This window comes from Magallana gigas, chromosome 7, assembly GCF_963853765.1.
Source record: "Magallana gigas chromosome 7, xbMagGiga1.1, whole genome shotgun sequence".
Taxonomy (NCBI): domain Eukaryota; kingdom Metazoa; phylum Mollusca; class Bivalvia; order Ostreida; family Ostreidae; genus Magallana; species Magallana gigas.
The window spans coordinates 51,628,423-51,646,410 of record NC_088859.1 but is presented as its reverse complement, the minus strand read 5'-3'; the positions used below and the strand labels follow the sequence as shown (position 1 = coordinate 51,646,410).

Here is a 17,988-nt window from a genome sequence, read left to right as displayed (position 1 = left end):
TTTCAGGATAAATTTAAAGATGAAATTATTATTCGGCCATCATTTGAAAATAAACATTCCTAGGTTCGATGGCTAAGTTGAGCAGTGGGTTTCCTAAATGAATAGTTCTCAATTAACGTAGAAATGGAGTTTTGTTGTAAAGTAGACGAAACCGGTTTAAACATCAACAAAATGCTAACCGCAAACCCCTCTCTCTATCTCTCGTAGGTACGGATCTAAATAGAAAAGATTAGATTCTTCAGTGTTAGCAATGTTTTCAAACAACACGCGCTATTTGGCGGTATCTTTTGTGCAAGCATGCAGGGACTGTCGTTTACACGTTAACACCGGAAGTCCCCATCACGCAAACGTCCGAGTGTTGATATCTGTACACGAACGTCACGTTATCTTGTCATCGCTTGTCCGCTGGTCTCGCGAGATTTAATTTCTCCCGTGTAAGGTGATACGATGTTCGTGTTCCGGACGTCTCTCCCTGGAATGTCATACTTAGTACCTACGGGTGTTAACTAAGTCAACAGAGGTGTTTTAGCTAGCACTCTTAGCATTGACATACAAATCAATTCTCCACTTTTGCTTTTATTTTGATATTTTCAATTATCTCGTTAAGTCCAGAAATTTAAACGAGCGCGTATTTTTGTTGGTAGCGTTAATGGGAGGTTGATTTATGTCCGCCTGGGGTCGCCACGGTCTGGTCTGTCTCCGTCAATAATCCTGGACCGCTCACCGCTGGTGCTGATGTTTTAATTAGAGGCCTAAAAGTCCATAAACACCCGAACTGGCCCGGGGCCACCTCGGCGCGTGCCCGGATGACAGGGCGATGATGAACGATTAGGAGCAAACTGGCCAAACGTTACATTACAGTGATATGGTCCGAACGCAAGTTCCAACAACTTACTTTAGATTTCTTTCCATTAATAATTTCAACTGTCTGTGTATGAATATATAACATTATACATGTACCCAGCTCGTTTTTATTGATAAAATGAATTTGAAAAACAATGAACACATATTTTTACTCTTTATTTTCACTACTGCATATGTATTACCAAAACGGGGTATAAGTTGAATAGACATAAAACCAATTAATTACTTTCATGTCACGCAAAATAGTCTTTTTTGTTGTGGAAGTGACGCGCAACTCGTCTCTACCATGGGGAGTGAACTATTTAATTAAAATACAATGCAACAATAGTCAGTTAAAAGAGGGTTGCTCGGAAATTATTGAGACAACACAAATATTTTCCTTTTTAAGTGACGAATTTTGATGAAAATTGGGCATAAACATTGAAGAATCCCAAGCAAATAACTGAACAAAGTAATATTGATAAATATTTGATATTTGTTTACGGCGTCACTTTAAAACAAGTCGGTGGTCGGAGTACTCGGCGCATTAACTCGGAGATGAACATCTTAAACAACTACTTACTAAGTGGCGGTGGACCAGCAATCAAAAGTGTGGAAATAAAATTATATATGTATGTTCATTTTGCTATTTATTGTGAAAAACTTTTATTCCAGTTTTAATAGTTCAAGCTGAAATACGGAGATAGTGCAAATATATTTACAGGGCAATAGAAATCTGACTTAGACAGTTTATTGAATTTTGACGTCATGTCAGCGCAGCGAATATACATGTACATCAAACTAGTGGAGATCTCGGAAAAAGACCTTTTCTGGCCAAATAATTGCTTAAATAACAAGAGGCCCATGGGGCCACATCGCTCACCTGAGCAACAATTGGCGTTCAAAAGATATTGTGCCATATGGTCCCTCGATAGAATAACAAAAAATAAATATTGTCAAGTATTCGAATTTTACACATATTTTTGCATACACGTAATCTTTGACATTGTACCTTCATGAAATACTATTTTTTTACCAGAATAAGAAAATCCTACGCAAGATATAAAACTAAACATTTGGTATGGGTACACTGTTAAGTTGTTTAAAACTTCCAATTCCCTATATTTTCGTTCTGCCCCCCCCCCCCCCCCCCACTTTGTAAAGCGATCAAAATATATGAGAGCATATAGGTACATTTGTTTCATCAACTACTTACTTGTTATTGTATTTAAAAAAAATATATAATAGTTATTGTATTTTATTTAAAAAATCCTACATGTATAGATGTGAAGAAGAAAATTGTACATCAATGTGCTCAATTCCTCAAATTAAAACATTCAAAAATTTAATTTGTCTTCTCCATTATAATTAAATGACTGTTATTTACCTCGCGTACAAACCAGGATAATTTTCCGTCGGATATTTTCTTAGGAATAGCGATAATTATTTTATCCCCATAACAGAAATGTGTCAGAACTATGGAAACTGTTTTAAAGATGTCGTTTTTATTTACTCGTGTCTGAAAAACTATCAAAATTGATGTAGATTTCACATTATTTAATGTATAAAGAGGGAGCCCCAGAGAAGACCGGTAGGTATATACAGAATATCATTCTTTTATTTTGTTTGTACAAGTATTTAACATATTCTAATTCATATAGAATTTCTAATGTTCAACCAAAATTTCAGCGTCAATCGTAGAATTATAAGCAAGATACAGAGCTCACAGTTCATCTAGGTTTGAGTCATATTTTGTTCACATGAGTTTATTACATTCAGCTTAAGATTTTTAACTTGGTATTTCCTATTTAGCATTTAAAATGGAAAAAAATGGCCTAAGATTTTCAATTCTTTTATTCATTCAAGACCATTTCACTGGTATTTGAGGTTCAAAATCAGTTTATACCAATGAACACAAACACAGTCCAGGATCACATGTACAGTAGGAGTAATAATGACGAGAAAAGGTTAAGTTTACAATACAATAAGTTGTTTAAGTTGGTTTCTGGAAGAACATACTTTGAAAATTTTCTTCATAAATATTAACCATTTTTTTACTTTTTTAATCTTTAGTTTTTAAGATCTGTGTACAAACATAGAATTGTGAGCAAATCTCTGTATCTTGCTTATAATTCGAAGCTTAACACTCAAATATGGTTAGTAAATAGAAATTGTAAACAATTAAACACAAGAAACATGCATGCACTATAACAAATAAAGAACACAATTTATTTTTTCGAAATGAATCATATATATACATGTATATATACCTACATATTTCCTTCAGCGATATCAAACTCTATTCAAACTGAATAAACTCGAGAAAATGCCGAGCATCGATCTCAACAAAACCTATTGCATTAATCTACCATTACGCAAAAGATAATGCCGAATTACCGATAGAATGAATTGTATTTCAGTACTTTTTTGATACATCAGATTTTGCTTAATTTGCGCAGGTAAACAGTTAACTGTTTGATTTACCGAAGTCTCTGTTTGAATTGATACGTAAAAATCACGAAATACAAGAGTTCCCAGGTTAAATTACAAAGCATAAATAATGAAAACGAAACGAAAATCAGAACAAGCTAACACCAACGTCATGTGTGAAATCTGTCAACGCATTGAAATATTTAGCCTCAATTTACTTCACAAAATCGGCACCAATATATTTTGCATGTTTCAAAAATTTCCCTTCATACACGAACTGTTGCATAACAAGCAAATTCAGCATAGTCAGATCGACCCTTTTTCGTATAATGTCATGGCTGCTTTAAACAAAGAACCTCGTTTTAGAAGTATGGAATACGAGTCTTGGTAAAATGGGTATGCAAACCCGGGCCGTGGCAAAATAAAAGCCGGGGCAGATCGGCAATCGTCAATTCCAAATACGCATTATTTTGCAGCAATATTTACAGCGAATACAAATATAACTGGTCCATCAAATATCCCGAAATTTTAATGAGATTGGCAGATTAATAACTGCCAATCTTTTGTTTTGACCAGGCCAAGTCTTGCCTACCCATTTTACCGGATGCCGAACCAAACCGAAGCTGAAACACGCCTTTCCTTTATCATTATTTTCGTAATAACTCAGATTTGAAACTGAATTAGACCTTAATTTTTGCAATTTATATTTTCCTTCCCATAAGGATAATTTATGCTAAACTACGTTGAATTTGCCTCGGTAGTTCTTGAGAAGAAGATTTTTAAAAATGCACCCCCCTTTTTCTACAGTTTCAAGGTTTTCTCCACTTTGAATACAGATCGGACTTTTATTTCTGCAATTTATATTCGCCATCCCATAAGGATGCTTTGTGCCAAATTTGGTTGAAATTGGATAAGCGGTTTTAGAGAAGAAGTTCAAAATGTAAAAAGTTTACAGACGGACGGACGGACGGACGGACGGACGGACGGACGGACAGACAGACGGACAGACGGACGACGGACAAAATGTGATCAGAATAGCTCACTTGAGCTTTCAGCTCAGGTGAGCTAAAAACTATACAATTAACTAATTGTTTGAATTGACCTAAAATAAAGGAACTAATTATCTACTTCTTTTTATACAAAAAAAACCCCCGAATGTCTACAATTATAAAATATTTACAGAATGACTGTAAGAAACGTTTCACAGAAAAGTGATTTTAGGGTGGAATCAACTCGATTTTTTTTTTACACAAATTATCAAGAATGGACAGAATATTTAAATGTTCGTATCTTGAAATAAAAAAAAATGAATAAAAACTCTGTTTTTGTTTATTTGTAAGGCGTTTAAAACATGAGCAAGGGAAACTCGTTTAAATGACGTTGCTATGAGACCGGGGTTGCTCCGGGGTCACTGGACATAAGTTTGTCAGCTTATCAGGAATGATCAAATACTATCATTGACTAGAAAATGTCCACGTTAATAAACGGTATCCTGGGTTTTTTTTTCGTTGAAATTTCAACGGTTTCTCTCTTTTCCCAAGAGAATAATAGTATAAATGTCTCAATAGTTTCCGAAAAGCACTCGTACATGTACAAAGCTAACATTCATATTCATTAACATAGCTCTTTTAAATAAAGAAAATTAAATGAACCATGCAATTCAAGTATTTTTTTTTCAAATAAAAAAAAGCCTTCATCATCGTAACATATTCAGTGACCTTTATGTAAAATGTGTCATAGAAAACATGAACCGGCGCTATCAGTGTCAAATTGTCCCCGGTCGCGCCTTACTAAGCCAATGCGCTGTAATTATTCTGATAAAATCGTGCGTTACCCGGTTACCGCCCCCCCCCCCCCTCCCGCGCCGAAGAAGGTCTGTTGAAAATCAGCAAGGTTCCTTTCCATATGTATCGCATTATTTTCTCGCCAATTATATCAGTCCTATATTTGAAACTAATTAATTTGTATTCTGCTGGCTTGCTGTATTGCAATTGTTAATTTCTAGGTATTTGGGGTTGACTTACATGTACATGTACCTATCTCTTTATCATCAGATCGATGAATTAGCTTCAAATAAATAAAAATCGCCATCCCTTACCTTAAAAAAAAGAACCCAAATACATTAACAAAAAAAAACCCCAACAGAACAAACGGGATAAAACATAAAAAAAACATATTAAAAACATTAAGGGCATTATAATTTCATCAATCATGTTGACAAAATATTACATCAGTAGTAATGATCCGTGTCGTGGTGAGCCCACCTCAGCTGACAGCGTCATTCTCATTTTACCCCACAGAATTTAATTGAATGGCAACATGGCTAGCACTAACGAGAAAACAGCGAAACGGAAAATCATCCTCCAAGTTTCGGGTTTTTTTTTTGCAATTCATCCTCTATCTTTGTCAAAACAGGGATGTGTGCTGTATACCATATGATTACCATAGATAGAACCAGGGCTTAATTATCAGAATTTTAATCGGGTAAATTATACAAAATAGAAAATTAAACACAAGTATATCTTTTAAAGATTCTGAAATAAAAACAAAAACCCCAAAATAATGATTATAAAAAATATTCACTTTTCAAAACCCCTTAATCTTATTTTTTGGAATCACGTACATCTTGACTACATCGTAAGTATTATCGCATAATGACTTAAATTTATAATCACAATTGTTTCTCCATGTCAGCCTGCCGCATGAAAAAGCACACCCAAAACGGCTGGTCATACACTGCGAATAAAATGAAATCAAACTGTGCAACGGAATTCAGATGTCATAAATTGCACTCGCTTTAATTGTCACAAACAAAAACGACATTTTCTCACGACCGAAACAAAAATAATCACAAGAGACGCATGTGTCGGAATCCGAGCGTCTCCAGACAGTTGTGGGAATTTTTGACATGCAAAGGACTCTGCACGTGCACACCAAGTTATGTTTCCGTAATGTTGGCAAATAATGGATTTTATCACATGTCATCCATTTATGCCGCCAGGCTTCACTGAAGCGTGCCTCTCTTGATTCTAACCCCCATCGACAGGCGAATATCGATAGCGTTACTTCTAAATGCGCGGGAAAAAAATCAATAATAATTATGATATAGGCCTATTTAAATATGTTTATTCCCCAATTAAGGGTCATCTAGGGGCATGTATAATTTAACTATACATTATTTATTTCAGAAATACAGAATAAAGTAATTTCAAATAATTTCACAATGCTCTTAAATTTTCTCCTGAAATTAATATATACATTACCGCAGACTGCAATACAATAAACAGGATGTTTATTGTTTATTTGCCTCAGACTTTCTCCGAAACACGCTACCGACCTCGGAAAATCAAGTATGTTGAATTTACATCGAGATCGAGAGTCGCCATTTTTACATGTAAACAAAGTGCACCACATGAATTTACAGGACTGGTGATGGTGTTTCAAAGACTATCCGAGGCAAGTGAAGAGACGATATCAGTAGTAAATTGCATGAAGAATTTAATGGTACTAATGTTTTCACAGAATTTGTGTATAAATAAGGTAAATTAATCGAAACCTGCGCACGTTTTTCTGCGCAATAAATATACAATTTTTTCAATGGGTGACCCTGTAGCTCTCCGGTCTGTCAATATTTTTTTCCCCAGAGAGCTACAGTTCTGCAGTTAGGTCTGACATACCGGTATTACTTTAAACTACGTCCTGAATACCATAGTTACTGACAATGCCCCAAAGTTAGACAGTTATTGAATATGTAAAGAAAACATTTTAATGAAAAGATTTAATCTTATTTAATCATATCAGAGTTGTAATAACTGGGACCTTTACCACTTTTTAATTTTGAAAAAAAAACCCATTCCATTATACTTCTACCGATGTGTAATTATCAAGTTTATTTCAAAGTTATTCTTGTACCAATTTCGTAAGCTGGGATAAACGCTGGGTAACATAGAATAAAATGTAGATTTGATAATGAAATTATGTCGGGGAGAAACTTTATACAGAAACTTAAACATAATCTTAGCTTACAAAATGATGTTTTGAAATGTATCAAGAAATATAAATCTCAAGATAATATGTTTAATAATTTAGAAAATTATTTGTGAATGGAATATATTGTTTTTTGAATTGATGATGTACGTATGTGTCTTTAATAATGCGATGGTTACTTTAATAAAAAGAAAGAAAAAGTTTTGGTTGGTTTAATACTTGGAAGTTGGAGGCCCAGGCTAATTGGTAAACTGTTTCAGAGCCGCTTTTTCCAAATCCTCGCAGCTTGTCTATCAGTTCCAGTAAGATTTATCAATTTCTTCGTGTAGCGTGTCCAACTTTTTCAGAATGTATTGTTTATACCGACGATAAATGTTTTCTTGAGTGTATATTCTCCGTAAATTTGTAAAAGGGGGTTTAATAAGGTTTTTTTTTGGAGAAAAATTTGAATACTAGTTAATCTTTCCATAGCTAATTAAATTTTTTCTTTGAGATTTTAAATTAGTATCGAATCATTTGTGACATTTTTTCTTTCCCCTCTTGTGAGTAATAATACATTTTTATCAAAGATATGTCTGCTAAATAAATCATAATATTTCTTAATTCGGCTGTAGTATTATCAATTGACTCAAAAGAATCAAATAAAACCCCATTTTCGTTAAACATCAGAAAATGTTGGAAGGAAAAATTTATCGGGAAAGCTCCAACACTAAAAAATCTAATAAAATCTAAAAAAAAAAAAAAAAAAAAAAATTGAAAAAATAAATTGTATATGTCCATTTGTCATTTATTGTGACTAACATTTGTGCAAATTATACTATCATTCAACTTGAAATAACGGAGAAAGTACACTAATACATGTATACTTACCAATCAATGGGAATCTGACTACGGCGGTAAGTGTATATTGAAATGACGTGGCAATAAGTTTGCAGTTGCTGCTGGTTGTTGGACGAGGGCAAGTTTTTCATCCCACCAGGAGAATCTCTGTTGATAGCATCGTCAAGAAAGTTTTCACATTAATAAACTACAGTCTGATTAACTTTTTTTTCAGAGGGAATAAGAGTAAATGTTTCCATAGTGTCCAAACAGCCCTCGTTTGTACGTAAATTTTTTATGTTGCCTGCATATAATAAGTACCCAATGTACCATTACTTATACATGTATATGTGTGAAAAAAGTAAATAGAAAAAGTAAATGATATTTAGATTATTAGTACATGTATATAAAAGTTCTCAAATTTTAGTATTTGGACTAAAACGTAAAATATTTCAGTTTATCAAATTGTCAATACATACATGTATACATGATTGTACTTTTTAATTTACAACCGAGCCTTACCACCTACGCCATTATAAATCATTCACTAGTAATCATGAGTAATCCTGAATAATTCATTGTTAGAGAGTTATTTGGTAAACATAAGACATATCAATGGTGTGCGATGTGATTTATTCGTAATACCTCAGATTTTTATAAATATTTATAATGCAATTTGATTCTGAGGATCCACTGAGAATCAAGTGACGTCAATATGTTATAAGTTATATTTGATATAATTTTGTGTTATGATATGGTCTTACCAGTATTCGAATTTTGGTCATTGAATCCTAACAATAATAATACCGTTCTTTTTAATCAATATTGCAAACCTTCAGCTTTAAAAAAAAATGGTATTCAGTGTACACAGAATATTTATAAGTGGTAAGTAATGTCCGATTCTTCACAAAGTTCGATAACTCTAAGATATCCAGGGTTTATATTCCCGGTAATATTATTTGTTTTTTCACAATAACCTGTGCCGTGTTACAGGGAAACGATAATACCTACATTATAATTAATAAAAACTGCAATTTAAATTAATTATTGTATTATTAAGAACAGTTCAATCAATCTTGATAAAAATTTAAAATTCACTTTAAAAAGTTTCATTTACAATCTGAATTTAAAATTTGTTTAGCGATGCTGTTTAAACTGTAAAAAAATAATATCAAAGGAAGTCAAATATCAATATTCTATTGTATAATACATTTGATTATTGAATACATGTATATAAATACAATTAATGTTGGTTGTACTCGTGTAAGGGGTTCAAATGTAAAAATAGTGTCCGGGAAGGTTCTTGGAATGGAATAGCAGTAGCCAGAAATAGCTAATGACGGTTATAAATATAAACAGGAATCACGTTATGGTAAAGAGAAAAAAAAATAATACTTCCATATACTTCTAAAACAGTATGTTTTTGCTCGTGAAAACGATAGCGTAATCATTCTTTACACAGAAAAATACAGGATTAAAAACTGTGTTTTCCTGCTTTGATCGAAGTGAGATCGCTAACAGTCATTTATCATGCAATCCGATTTTAATGCGGAAATTGCTTTAATTTGAAATATCTAGTAAAATTGATTATTACTTTCGTTGCATTCAAAATGGACTCTCTGGTTAACTTGACCGAGTCGGAGCGCCTTGCCCTGTGGGATAACACGAGATTTAAGTCCTTTTTGCCCAGTACTGTTTTCATGATTCTGTGCGCTGTGGTGGGGGCTATCGGCAATGGGATAGTGATTTATATCTATGGGACCCGACTTCATAGGAAATATGCCGGTCGTTATTTTATCCCGTACTTGGCTGTCGCCGATCTTTTTGCTCTTCTGGTTTCAGTTGAGCTTCATACTGTCACCAATTCATTCCCTGTCACCAACACCTTAGAAAAACTTTGTAAATGGAATTATGTTATTGCCTTTTTTGCAACTGTTTTGTCAATTGATATTCTTTTGATAATCGCTGTGCAGCGCTACCTAAAAGTTTGCAAACCGTTTAAAGGGCAGATGACTTTGTTCTGGAGGCGATTTGCTTTGTGTCTTACTTTTATACTCAGCATTCCTTTCCTTGTTCCTACCTATATCACATTTGGATTAGAAAAGGTTTACAACAAAGAACTGAACGTAACCGGAACTGCTTGTCGTAGACTGACCTCCACTACGCAGGCTCTGTCCCTGGTTCACGGCGCCACCTGTACGCTTCTTGTTGTTATCATTGGAATCGCACTCATTGTCTTGTATATAAAAATTGGAAAAGCCATCAATGGACAAAACAAACAAAACTTAGGAGAACCCAACATAAAGAAGACGAACACATCTTTGATGTTTATGATAATCACAATAATATTTCTTGTATCCTACTTACCTAGGATGATAACGTTTCTGTTGGAGGGGATCTGGGCCGGACTTTGGGAGACCCTGACCGTAGAGGAGTATGCTATCGTCAGAATGTTAGAGGTTTTGTACAACGTGAATCATTTAGCGAATCCGTTTGTGTATGCATTTATGGATGTCAAATTTGTTGCAGAGTTGAAAAAAGAGATTTCTTGTGGAAATTAGTAGGATTTTTAGGAAAAAAATACACCCAAGCGAAGGTTAAACACTAGATGGGCTGGATATTTTATGGCAGAAGTAAGGCTTCATCACGTTAAAACGCTACATCTTTGGAATAAAATTACCTTAGACACTGTTGTACATTTTAAAAAGCCTACATTTTTTAAAGATCTATCATGTGTATACTTTATTTAGTACATATGCTTTGTTCTTTTTTATCAACCTTTTTCCTTACAAAAAGGAAATGAAAATAAAACCCTTCTTGACTCGTGTATAGGGAATTTAAAATTAATAACTAGATTTGTGTATATGGCCTACCAAACCTTGCATGGAGAACGAAGCGTATTTTTTCTGAGCTAATATTAGAAATAAAAAAACCCAACACAATAAGTTCTTTGTTGAAATGCTGTCAGAAATTCTGAAATATAATAAGAGAAGAAAAAAACGTTAATGGGTTTTCAAAACGAATGGGAGAAATCAATTTAATTGCAAACAATAATTTTAAACTTCATTCAAATTTACCCCCATTTAGAACGAGTGATATTTAGACGAAGAAAAAATTGTTTTTCGTTGAGCAAGATGACATCTCATCTTGGTTCATTTAATGACAACAACTACACCATTTTCGGCAGGAAAATGACGCTTAATGTATGTCATTCTAAAAGCTGACGGTCTTTGTAAGATACATAACTTGAAAAAATAATCGTTATACCAACATTTACTGTTTAACAAAACTATGAAACCAACGTTCTAGAAAATGTTTTGAAGTCATATTAAGGATCTTGTTGAAAAGTTCAACTTCATCATCAAAATGGATTTGTTTATTTGGAAGTAACGCTTACTAACACAAGCTCGACATAGTTATTTCCCTTTAAAAGTTTAACACAGTATGCCTTTGAAAGGTTTAAATACCAACGAAGCAGGCTTTTGTAATATCGAAAAAATTAATAAGTATGGTTGACCATGTAAATGCATTCAGGTCACAGCAAGGGATTTTAATGACATAAAATGATCATCTTAATACTACCTGATTGGTGTCTGAAAAAAAGCTCCAAATAGTACCTGACATCTTGTTTTTAACGAATTACTGGAGCAACATAGGTTGATTCCTAAAATTAATGTTGTCAAATTTTTCACGAGTATTTCTATTGTTACAGTATGAAAGACCTTCAAATCCATTGTTGCTAGATTAAAACTGTAATGTGTATGATTTACACAATATTAACGCAACAAATGTAAATCAAGCACTAAGCATGCGTTTGTGATTAAGGGCGTTAATAAGGAAAAATGTGATCTGCTTGGTATGATGTTCAGGACCGGCCTGCCCCTAAAAAATCTAAGATATTTTGATAAGTTTTGTTCAAATTAATAAATTAAGATAGAATTTTTTTAGGGACACCCGAACCCTGGAGTCGAATTGTGCAAAAAACCGACACAAAAATTTGGAACTGATTTCTATCATACTGGTCTATATTTACATCGTAAAGTGTAAGTTCTGTATAGCTCAGTAGGTTAAACCGCTGGCTATTTTATATATAACAGTGCGACATTTAAGTCTTGACATGACAAAGTCCGGACTTTTAGCTACCCTTTCGGTTACACATAACTTACTTTTGTTTATATATTTTGGTGGGACATTTTACTCTAATCCTATCATGACAACATGAATGTACACATTGCTCTAGTTTTCTTATTATTTTTCTCTCAAATATCCAAATCAGTGAAATTTTTGTTACAAATTTAATGACATTTCATATACTGGTCGTTTTTAACAATATTATTTCCTTATAAAAGAAATTATATATGAAGTACATGTAATCATTTACCGAATGTTTCATTTTGTGAAATTCTCTAATTAATCTCTAAAGCAACTAATTTTCTAAAATTTACATATCATTTTTGGGAGTATGTAAAAAAATTGAATGAAAATAAGGAAATTAAGAGTGAAATTGAAGTTATAGATATACCATGCCACCCCCTCCCCCCTACGGATTAGGGTTTTAAAGATTTAGTTCCCTCTTTTTTTTTTTTTGCTTGTCAAGATTTTTTGGATGAGTCTGCCCCCCCCCCCCCCCCCCCCTTCAAAAACTATGCGACGTGCCTAAAATTACAACTATGTTGCCCTATTATTAATTTTGATATTGATTTCGGACTAATAACAATCAAAATAGCATGCATATTTTGACAATCAATCACGGGATTATAAACGGATCAAGGCAAAAGTCCAAGATGGTCGCATAATGAAGTTTTTCTTGTATTCTTGTGCTCTGGTTCCGGTTCCATCTGTGGGCATATTTTTTTTTTAGTTTTTGGCATTTATAAATACCGTTTTATTATTTGTTATGCAAAATTGTGTATTTTTAATATTTAACTTTGATCTTCTCCCTTAAATGTACATTTGCCTTTTGAATTAAAGATGAAAAAAGTATAAACTTGATTACACGTAAAAGCAGTCAACCAGAACAATACCTTAATGTAAGTCCCCTTTGTTTTTAGGACAAGAGTCATTCACTCTGTGTTACTGGAGACAGGTGCTACAGAAACAAATCATGCCGAGCAATAAATGTTGCGTTTGCAATTCCGGAACATCCATAGGAAATCGTACGATTGTGGGGGAAGTACTGCAAAGTAGATGCAGTTCGTTCTTTGCAAAGAACGTGAGCATTGGTGACATTTAATACGAAACATGCAGGAGGAAGGTTTAAAGATTAGACCAAATGGGGTTGGGTCAGTTAGAGTTTTACGTCTCCCTGCCATCCTGGCATCAGGTACGTCCACTTATACAAAGGATGCAGCTGTTAATACGGAAAAGAGTTCAGTTGAATGTACAGTAAACGGTGGTAGTGTTCGAACGTCCCGTAAAAATCCTTTTGCATCTACAAACAAAGGCGACGTGTGTTATTGGTTGCAAAGAGTCAAAGGGTCTGTGACCTTTGAAATCAAATTCGATAGTTGCTAAAATGTCCCTGGTTATAAATAAACGCATAATAAAGAATAAGTATCGTATTATAGACAGTAAACTAAAAATAAAATTTAGAGATAATAATTTAAAAAAAAGTGTCCATAACTTATACTGCTCGAACGACAAATGTGAAACTTTTTTTCAAACACTACTGTAGTATACATTATGAGAACTACAAGTAGATCTTAAAAGTTTACTGTGTATGGCCTAAACTCAATAGGTGGAACGGAAATCGATATGCTTTTTGTAAAGACAGAAACCAATACCGGCTCTATATATATACAATAAAAGAAATAAGACAAATCTTTCTTTTGCATTATTTTGGCTTTGATCGTTTGACCTCCTTTTGACTACTACGTGTACACCCAAGTAGCACTTTATGATATATTAATGAAAACTAAATATACATGTTTTTTTTTATTGGAGCCTTTAGGGGAGGTTAATATGACACTTCCGTCCGTATGGCAGGCTGTTAGTTCCAGGATCGTTATGATACAGCAATGTTTCAACTTCACTATCAGAATAGAGTGTTGAAATATGTAGTCTTCTGTCTTACAATATTATCACCTTCAAATAGCAATAGTACGTTTTACTCCTCTTTTTTGGCTTCTTCGTTCAGAAGTCTGGGAGTTCAGTGCAGCGAAATTCTTTTCATTTTTAATTGTTGAGTTCAAATCAAAAAAGGTTTGCATTATTCTAACTTCAACATTAATGTGGTTAAAATTTACGATGGCAATGGCCTACTTGTTTTAGGATTGACCTCCGTAATCATTTATATACAATTGGAATACAATTTGAGCTGTACGTGAAATATAAATGCCACATTGCTAATCATAATTTTAATTATTGAATTAATTAAGTTGGTACGTTTGGTAAAACAGTAGCGAGTGTTGTTGATCCTTCTATCATTCGTCTCAGGGTTTAGTTTTTTGTTTGCAATAATTATTCCTTTATCAGATATTAATTGCTATGACCACTAATAGAAAAATTGCCAGATCATCTGAATAAAGATAATTTGAAGAAAGTTGAATTGCTTACATAACTTTATTACTGATTCTTTTTTTCATGGCGAAAAAACTGTAAATTGCAAATTTTTTTGGCAATATTTATTGTTAAATCAAAACATTTTTTATCTGAGTTCATAATTACAAAATACGAGCATAAATATTTTAAACCTATTCCTTTTGTGAACAAGGATACCATGTTAATTTATTTCCTAGATATAAACACATGTTCATTATCCAGAAAAACAGTTGTGATGTTCTTCTATTCTTAGAAATGAAAGAAGGAACGCCGTATATAAAACTACATTTTGTTCCTTTTGATATTTGAGAGAACGCCCTTTTTGACAAAAATAGCCTTTTAGGAGGAAATGAAAGTCATAAAACACTTATAAACCCCTACCAAGGTTGCGAAATCATTACCTTCCCAATTGCGATGGAAACGCAACTAAACTTAACTCAGACTGAACGCCTTACTTTGTGGAATCAAAAGAGGTTTGAGGCGTTTTTGCCAACTACTATTTTCTTGAATTTCTGCGCAGTAGTAGGACTTTTCGGCAACGGAGTAGTCATATATATTTACGGACTGCGACTTCATGCAAAAAATGCTGGTCGTTATTTCATCCCATATTTAGCCGTCGCTGATCTTCTAGCTTTAGTTATATCAGCAGAACTCCATACGGTCTCAAATTCTACTCCGGTCACTTACAAATTCGAAACATTTTGTAAATGGAATTTTGTGGCTGCATTGTTTGTCACTGTATTTTCAATTAGTATTCTGCTGATAATCGCTGTTCAGCGCTATCTGAAAGTTTGCAAACCGTTTGGAGGACAAATGACGTTGTTTTGGAGGAGATTTTCACTGTGTCTTACTTTTATTCTAACTGCCGGTCTTGTTGTTCCAACGTATTTTACATTTGGACTAGAGAATGTGTACAACAAAGAACTGAACGTAACCGGAACTGCTTGTCGAAGACTGACCTCCACTACGCAAACTCTGTCTCTGATTCACAGCGCCACCTGTACGCTTCTAATACTGATTGGTGGACTAATACTCATTGTGCTGTATACGATGGTTGCAAAGGTTATTTATCGACAAAACAAGCAAAATTTGGGAGATGCTAACAAGAAGAAGACAAATATATCCAGGATGTTTATTATTATAACAATCATATTTTTTGTATCTTTTTTACCCAGAATGATTACAAACATTTTGGAGGGTATAATCGTCGGTATGTGGGAAGCCCTGACTATAGAAGAGTATGCTATTGTAAGATTTTTTGAGCTGATGTACGTTGTCAACCATATGGCCAATCCACTTGTCTATGCTTTTTTGGATAAAAAATTTGTGACCGAGTTTAAAAAAGCGTTTTGTTGCAAGACTGTGGATTCGTTTCAAAAGGAATTTTCTTCGGGTACAAAAGCAAATGTTTCTAATATGATGACGTTGGAAATGGAATAAAAACCCCGACTGGTTTATATTTGATGAACGGAATCAGAAACGAAGAGAACTCTTAAGTCTAAGCAGATCTCCTTAAGTAAACTTTTATTTATAACAATAACATGGTGTTGTTGGCAGAAGAAATTTTATATCTAATTCATTTAAATGAAAATTGAATTAGATATAAGGTAAAAGGTCGATGCTGCTTTCCAGCATTAGAAGTCGATTTGTATGTTAGTTGAATGCTGATGCTTGTAGAAACGTATTAAAAGACACTGTTTTAAGCCAACCAATATACGTACCACTCAAATGTCCATCAATATCGTAAACTTGTTTTCTGAAGACTTATATCAAATAATACAGATCAGAACATAACCCACTTTTTCATCCAATCAGCAGTCGCTTAATATTCTATTATCTGGTGTTTTTAATCGTTAACTTAAGAATTTCTTTAAGTTCACAGTGACGTCACATTTCGATTGAAAGCTAAGAGAGCCGTAATCAAAAGAAAGATAATGTCCGATTGGTGCAGAACTTTTGATCAGCCAATAAAAAAGTGGGTTATGTTGTAAGTAAGTTGGATCATATAAAGTAAAATTTACGCTATTAAGAAGGGTCTCGCTCCCTTTGCTCCCTCCGCCCCCTTCTTAATCGCGTAAATTAAATTTAATATGATTTAACTATTACAAAAACATTCTCTTGTTAAAATCAAACCATTAAAAAAATTGAAAGCATGACTGCAACTAAGAGACATATTACATACTACACATTGACTTAATGGATAACCTTGAATATTACTAAACGAGTCTTCAAGTTAGTTATACACATTAACGTTTTTTTAACTTCTTTGAAAATATTCTACCTTCAAAAACTCAAAATTTATTGATTAGACTTATTCATAACAATCTCCGATAATCAGCCATGTTCGATAACTTCAAAGTATCCAGATTTAAAAAAAAAATTATTTGTACTATTAAAGGGGCATGATCACGATTTTGGTGAAAAAAATATTTTCCGATTTTTATATTTACAATACTTAAGAAAGACATTTTTAATAGGCAACCGAAATTTGAGTGTCATTTGTTGAGTTATAAGCGAGTTACAGAGCTTGAAATTCTTAGCAATGTAAACAAAGCGTTTGTTTACATTTTGTACGTTGAATTAAAAATATTAGTTTCAAACCCAAAACGAGTATAAACGTTAGGAACTGTTTATAGATAGACAAATAAGCTGGAAAAGGATTTTTTACTAGTATAATGAACCTATGTAAACAAAAACAGGGCACGAGCCTAGTTTACATGACAAAGAATTGTGAGCCCTGTTTCTTGCTTCAAACTCTACGAATGACTCTCAAATGACTCTCAAATTTTATTTGATCATTAGAAATGCATTTCTAAAGCATTGTAAATAATAAAAACATAAAAATAGAATTTGACAAAAATCGTGACCATGCCCCTTTAAGACCAGTTATCAACACAATGTGAAGCCACTAAAGGCACCGGCACAACCCTTTTTTAAAATTTGATCTCAACTTGTATATTTATTTCATTGTATCCTCCGTGGGCAGATTTGCAAAAACTAAATAAAATGCATGAATACCATCAATAAATTTCGTGTAATTTTATTTCATTATGAAGTTTGAAGGACTAATATCATGTTCATGATGAAAGAATATTTTGAAGCCAAAGTTCGGAAAAACTTAAATTAACTAAATGGGAGAGGGTCCTACAAAATAGATTAACACATTGATTCTTCATATATAATTACGGTAAACTAAGGATACCCGCACATTGTATATGCACAGAATATTTTTTGTCGCTCCATTGATTACCTAAATTCCTTATAATGACCGAGACACATAAAACACACATAGTCTAGAAAAAATAATAACAGATTAATAGCAGACAGCGTGTTAGCCTTGACGACACATCTTGCCAGTTCTCAGTTGGC

At 33.5% G+C, this 17,988-nt stretch overlaps 1 protein-coding gene across 1 annotated transcript; it reads left to right on the top strand.

The window, feature by feature from the left end:
• The first annotated feature begins 9,512 nt into the window (after positions 1-9,512).
• LOC136270303 (rhodopsin, GQ-coupled-like) lies at positions 9,513-14,477 on the top strand. Its single transcript, XM_066067615.1, has 2 exons — positions 9,513-10,712; positions 13,131-14,477. Exon 1 carries the CDS (start codon positions 9,690-9,692, stop codon positions 10,638-10,640), a length of 951 nt encoding a protein of 316 aa, XP_065923687.1. The 5' UTR covers positions 9,513-9,689; the 3' UTR covers positions 10,641-10,712; positions 13,131-14,477.
• Positions 14,478-17,988: the final 3,511 nt, after the last annotated feature.